The following is a 6,523-nucleotide window of genomic DNA, read 5'->3' as shown; positions in this document are numbered from 1 at the left end:
TTCAATGCAAATCTCCTTTAGGTTTGTTGTTCTATAACAGAAATGTGTGTTGTCCATAGTCAGGAGCTTTTTCTTTATCTATTAGTATAATCTTGGGGTTCTTTTTTAATAAAATTTACATATTTTCTAAATAGTTAATTTATTTTGTATTCATTTGTTTATTTAATTATTAGTTTTCAACATCCATATGTTAGTACTTTGGGTTTTTTTTTTAGCAGGGCAATGAGTCTTAAGTGACTTGCCCATGGTCACACAGCTAATACATGTCAAGTGTCTGAGGCCAGATTTGAACTCAGGTCTTCCTAAATCCAAGGAAGGGGATTTATCCACTGTTCCAGCTAGCTACCCCCCAACATCCATTTTTATGATATCTTCAATTTCAAATTTTTCTCCCTCTTCCCCAAGACAGCAAGGAACTTGATATAGGTTATACATGTACAATTATGTTAAACCTTTTTCCACATAAGTCATATTGTGAATGAAGAACAAAACCCATAAAAAAAGACAAAACAAGTGAAAACAATATGCTTTGATCTGCATTAATACTACATGGTTCTTTCTCTAGATATGGACAATATTTTCCATCAAGAGTCTTTTGGAACTGGGGTAGGGGGGAGCAGCCAAGATGGCATAGAGAAGCCAGCGAGTTGCCTGAGCTCTCCTTCGGTTCCCTCAAAAAGAACATTAAATCAAGCCTCTGGATAGATTCTGAAACTACAGAACTTGCAAAGAGACAGAGAGACACAGTCTTCCAACCAGTGATAATTTAGAAGACTTCAGGAAAGGTCAGTCTCACTCAGGCAAAAGGGAGGTGCACCCTGTCTTGGATCATCATATAACTGAGAAGAGATAAGTCAATCATAGTTGACCAGAGAACAACACTGCAGTTACTGTGTGCAATGTTCTCCTCATTTTGCTCACTTCTCTCAGCATCAGTTCATGTAAGTCCAGGATGTTTTGAAATATACTTATTCATCATTTCTTAAGCATTATATTCATATACCACAACTTCTTTAGCCATTCCCTGGTGGATAGGGATTCCCTTGATTTCTAATTCTTTGCCACCAACTGTTAATTTCTAAATTGTTAATTGTCTTTTTAATGTTGCATCTCTACCTTTACTCTATTACCCTACCCTTCTCTAATGAAGTGAAATTCCTATCTGTGAATTACTGCTTAACACAATCACCAATAATGATATGTTTCCATTAATTGATTGAGAACCAAAGAAAGATAGTGTACTATCTGTTCTCCTTGTGTTGTGTTGGAACCACTGTCCCACCATGATCAGGGAATAAATTTTATTTTTATTTATTTTAGTTATGTTTACAGCAGTAGTATTGCATTTGTATTTATCAATCAGTAACATTTTTGAAAGTCAACTAAAATATGATATTAAGCTACACACAGTAAGGGATTAAAAGGAAGAATAATACATGGTCTTTTCTTTTAAAGAGCTTATAATCTTTTCATGAAAATAAGACATTTATAGTCAAAACATTAACTAAAAACAAAAGGCAATGTAGATCAAGTACAAGGAAGACCACACAATTGTCATAGGAGTCCATGAAACAAAGAAGCATGTAAGGTAAAACCAGAAGAATTCCATCAGTTGATACGTAAAGAAATGATAGGTTGATCATTCATTCTTTTTTTTGTGGGACAGTGAGGGTTAAGTGACTTGACTAGGGTACACAACTAGTAAGTGTCAAGTGTCAGAGACCAGATTTGAATTCAGGTCCTCCTGAATCCAGGGCCAGTGATTTATCCACTGCACTACCTAGCTGTCCCAAGGTGATCATTCTTACTAAAAAACAGTGAGTATGTGGTCAAACTACAAACAAACAAGGGCATCTCAAGGGACTCTGTATATAGAAGCCATTTTTCATTCAGTTCTCCCTGGACGTCAAGGATATTTCATTGTGATCATCACTGTACCTCATGTTTATTTATTACTTTAAAGCTTCAATGGTGCTTTCCTCATAATAACCTTAAGAGTTAGGATAAAACAAGTATTGTCTGCATTTTATAGAAATAAATTTTAGCAAAACTGGATATATTACTTGCCAATGGTCACAAAGCATGTGGGTCCACAGATCTGACAACAGTATTGATTTCACCTTTTTTATTGTTGAGTTTTTAGAGTTGTGTCCAACTCTTCTTAACCCTTTTGGGGTTTTCTTGGTGAGGATATTGGAATAGTTTGCCATTTCCTTCTCAGCCCATTTTAGAGATTTGGAAATGAGGCAGTGTTAAGTAGCTTGCCCAGGCTCACGTGACTAGTAAGTGTCTGAGGCGAGATTTGAACCCATGAACATGAGTCTTCCTGATTCTAAGCCAACTGCCCAATCCACTATGCAAGCTTGCTGCCCAATATGACTGATCAACCTTTATACCACATTAAATATGACTTTTGAAAAATATGTTTAAGATTATTTTTATTAATGTGTACATGTGATACGGGGAGTTTGTGTTTAAACCTTTAAACAATGAAAAAATGGAACATTTGATTAGGAGAATGGAATATAGCAAATAATATTTTAGGATGAATATTCTGGTATGGATCCAGGAGACTGACTCATGTAGGGAAAAATTCAAGGGGAGGGTACCCCAGTTACACACCTACTCTAGTATTGAAACAGTGCAGGGATGAGATAATGTAGGTTTACACTAGAGTGGTCAAAAAGTGTGGAAATGACTAAATAAACACAAGGAACATTACAAAAGAAAAACTGATTATTGATTGGAGATGGTGAAAAAAGTATCAAACGTTCCTGCTGGAACAACATCCAGTCTTTTTACTAGCCCTATTTTGTACTTCATCATTGACTTTTCTTTCACACATTGGGAAAACCTTTTTTAATAGGCCAAGGACTTAAATTCAAGCAGGGGAGATTACAAATAACAGAATTCTATCAAACTCGTCTTGTACAGGACTACTGTGTAAGAAGGAACAAACTTTCTTATGGGTTGGCTTTCTAGTGGCCCCACATCTTTTCCTGTTTTGATTATACCTCATCCACAACATACCCTTGGGTGAAATACAGGCCAACCAGATGGATAAGGAGAGTTGTTTTTACTGTTTACAAGCTGGGTATAAAACATCTTTTACACTTTTTGTCACTTGAAAGAAAACCTGTATTTCTGTATTTGTTAAATTGCTAGCATAAATATTTCAGTGAAAACTGAAGATCCCTTTACAATTATAGAGAATAAGAAAGGAGAAAAATGCTGATATACTTGGGTGAAACCTTTAATAGCGACAGAACCATAAAAGTGTGGCATGTAACAATCCCTAGGACTTAACTTGATCTAAGTAAACCTAAGTCAGTGTTTACACTCAAATGTTTGTGGAAAGGAAAAATAAAAAGAAACTGAACTATTTGTCCACTAACCAAGCTATGAATGGTTAAACTGGACTACTGTATCAACATTCTGATCATTTAATTAGCAAAAAAATAAATAAATAAAGTAATCAAACCCAACACATTGCCCATCCACCTAAGTATTATTGATATGACATAAAGGGATACTGGACATTAACCAAGAGGCTTCGAGAAATCTCTTTGTGATTTATGGCAGCATAGTTGTCCAATGCAGAAGATTAAAGAACAGATATTTTATTTTTCTCCAGTTACATGTAAAAGCAATTGTTAACATTCATTTTTTTAAGTTTGTGTTCCAAACTTACTTGTTCTCTACTTGTTCCTTCCTCCTCCTCCCCCCCCCCCAAGACAGGAAGTAATTTAATGTAGGTTATACATGTAAAGTAATGGAAAAAATATTACTATAGTAGATATGTCATGAAAGAAAACGCAGAACCAAAGGGGAAAATGGGGGGAAAAAACAGAAATTGAAAAATAGATGCCCCCCCCATTTGACTGTATTCAGTATAATTATAATTGTCAAGGACTATTGTTGATAAAAATAACGAACAGATATTTAATCAATGGTTTTCTCTATGTTTCTACATTGAATAACTATAGCCTAGTAATATCATGCTGTGGTAGGAGTGGGGATAAGCTCCCACTCTCTATAAAATGCTCCAATAGCATGCGTCTCATATAGCCTTTGACAACCGAAGCCCAAGTCCTGGCCTTCTCATGGCGGAACTGTTTCCACTAACAGGAGAAGGGGCGAATGCAAGTCACTGGCGCCTTAAAACCAGTCTCTTCGGGCAGGTGGGTCTCAAATCCGCCTAGGGGAAGGAAACCCTTATTTTAAACCTCCACTGCCTTGCGGTTATACCCATCTGTGGGAAAGGCTTCGGGAGTTAACCCCAAGAAAAAAATCAGGAGTCGGAGTCCTATAGGTAGTTGGATGTTGGACATCACGTCCTTCTGGCAACTCCTGCAGCGGCACTGGTGCCAAACTGTATTGGCTCTGCCTCTCCTTTGTATCCACCAATGTTGCGGAGAGGGAAAACCTGCTGCATGGGCAACAGCTTGTTTTTCATATTTATCGCCCAGACCAGTGCATGGAGAGGAGACTCCAGCTACTCCCCATGGGGTAGATACAACACGGAATGCGGCAGTTACTGGTTATAAGTCACTCAGGAGCTGCGGCTCCCACATCAGACTGCACAGCCACACTGTGGCCTGCGGCTCTTCAAGGCGCTGATCCATGGTTGTCCACGACTGGTGGAGGCCTACTACTAGTAATATCAAGTGGCACAAATCTATTTGGAGTAAGTCATTTTACACCATGATCAGCTGGATCAGGGTATGTGACACTTTACACTACTGAACATTAAATAATAGCCCTCAGACATAGAGATTTCCAAAAGACCATTTCTAACAGCTAATTACTCATTGTTGGCAGATTTTAGGGAAAAAATTCTGTTTCTTTCTTTTGTTGAAAATGTAAATCAAATTACTTTTTAACTCCTAGGATTCAGTGGTTTTAGACACTAGGAGGTGAGTAGAAGTAGATGGAGGATTGCTAATGTTGGTTTGCCTTCTTGCTCCTTCTTACAGGCTGCAGATAAATGGGTACAGCTGGAGAAAGGAGTGAGTGTCTGTTCAACTTTACAGGAACCTAAAACAATAAAGAAGAATAATTAGAGTAAAATAAATGAACATTGCCAAACAATGGAGAAAAAGAGAAGTGGTTACAAATTTTTATGATAAATTATGGAAAAGAAGATTATGCAAATGAAAAAAAAACTAGCTAGAATGTCATGGAAAGGAGCGTTAGAGTGATATGATTGTAACAGAAACACTATGGAGCTTTAACCTCAGGGACTATCACATAATATAATACATATATATTAATTATATACTCAGATTTTATTAATACCGGTCTCCTATAAAGTAGAATAAAAAATTATGGTGAAATTAAGAGATTTTTTTTCACTTCCATGAATTTTAACACAGCATTTTTTTTTGTCTCATAAAACAAAGGAATTAAAAGGGTCTCCTATACTTTGGTTTTCAAAAACCATGTTGTTTACAACCAAGAATTTTGTATTATTGTCATTGTTATTATAATCAAATCAAATTATTTAACCAAAATCACTTTCATTGTTAGTCTCTTGGCCTTCTGCATATTTCCATATTAATAATGGTAACTTAGTTTTAATAGCCTGCTCACAATAAATAGGCAAATTGTGTTGAATTAAATTTGTCCATGTGGTAAAATCGGGGGCAACTAGGTGGCACAGTGGTTAAACAACCCGCCCTGGATTCAGAAGGACCTGAGTTCAAATCAGGCCTCAGACACTTGACAGTTAATAGCCGTGTGACCCTGGGAAAGTCACTTAACCCTCATTGCCCCGCCAAAAAATAAAAGAAAGAAAGAAAGAAAGAAAGAAAGAAAGAAAGAAAGAAAGAAAGAAAGAAAGAAAGAAAGAAAGAAAGAAAGCAAAAGAAAAGAAAATCATCTTCATTCAAAGATCCCAGGTATTAAAAGAAAAGATGTGGCTTTTCACCTGTGTCTCTTTACAAGTTCTGAAGGAAAATTCTTGCAGGAGTCGGCTAATAGCAACTTTCATACTCATAAGTGCAAATCTCATCCCAATACAGTTTCGGGGACCAACACCAAAGGGCAGGTATACATAGGGGTTGATGCTCTCCCTGTTTTCCTTGCTGAACCTGTTTTGTTCCAAAATGGCAGAAGATAAGAGGTGAGTGGACAAAACAAGATCCAAGAATTGTGAGAAGAACAACAAATCTGACTCTGGAAGAGATAGATAGATCAATCAATAAACATTTATTTAGTGTCTTCTATGTGCCAGGAATTGTGGTAAGTGCAGGAGATACACAAAGAGGCAAAATACTTTCTCTGCCCTCTAGGAACTTAAAAACTAATGGAAAGTCAATATGCAAAGAAATATATACAATGCAAGCTATGTACAGGATTAATAGTAAATAATTAATAGAGGGAAGACACTGGAATTAAGAAGAACTGAGAAAGACTTCCTGTAGAGAGTCAGATTTTAATTGGGCCTTAAAGGAAACTACAGAGGTCAGTACTCAGAGCAGAGGAAGGTAAACATTCCAGGCATGGGGAACAAAGAAGGAGC

General features: G+C 36.7%; 1 protein-coding gene across 3 annotated transcripts in view; it reads right to left on the bottom strand.

Annotated features, from left to right (window-relative positions):
• Positions 1–4,342: 4,342 nt before the first annotated feature.
• The window catches only part of LOC122746534 (cytochrome P450 3A24-like), a 51,546-nt gene continuing 49,365 nt past the window's right edge, over positions 4,343–6,523 (bottom strand). For 2 of the 3 annotated variants that reach the window (XM_043992215.1, XM_043992223.1), the window contains 2 exons: positions 5,930–6,092; positions 4,343–5,037 (listed from right to left, as the gene is read on the bottom strand). In XM_043992215.1, coding sequence (XP_043848150.1) covers positions 4,942–5,037; positions 5,930–6,092 — 259 coding nt within the window. In that variant the 3' untranslated portion in view covers positions 4,343–4,941. The remainder of the gene's footprint in view (positions 5,038–5,929; positions 6,093–6,523) is intronic. The other variant, XM_043992233.1, reaches the window with a different exon arrangement.

Source organism: Dromiciops gliroides, chromosome 1 (genome assembly GCF_019393635.1).
Source record: "Dromiciops gliroides isolate mDroGli1 chromosome 1, mDroGli1.pri, whole genome shotgun sequence".
Classification (NCBI taxonomy): domain Eukaryota; kingdom Metazoa; phylum Chordata; class Mammalia; order Microbiotheria; family Microbiotheriidae; genus Dromiciops; species Dromiciops gliroides.
The sequence above is the reverse complement of the archived record's forward strand: the minus strand, read 5'-3'. Positions and strand labels throughout refer to the sequence as shown.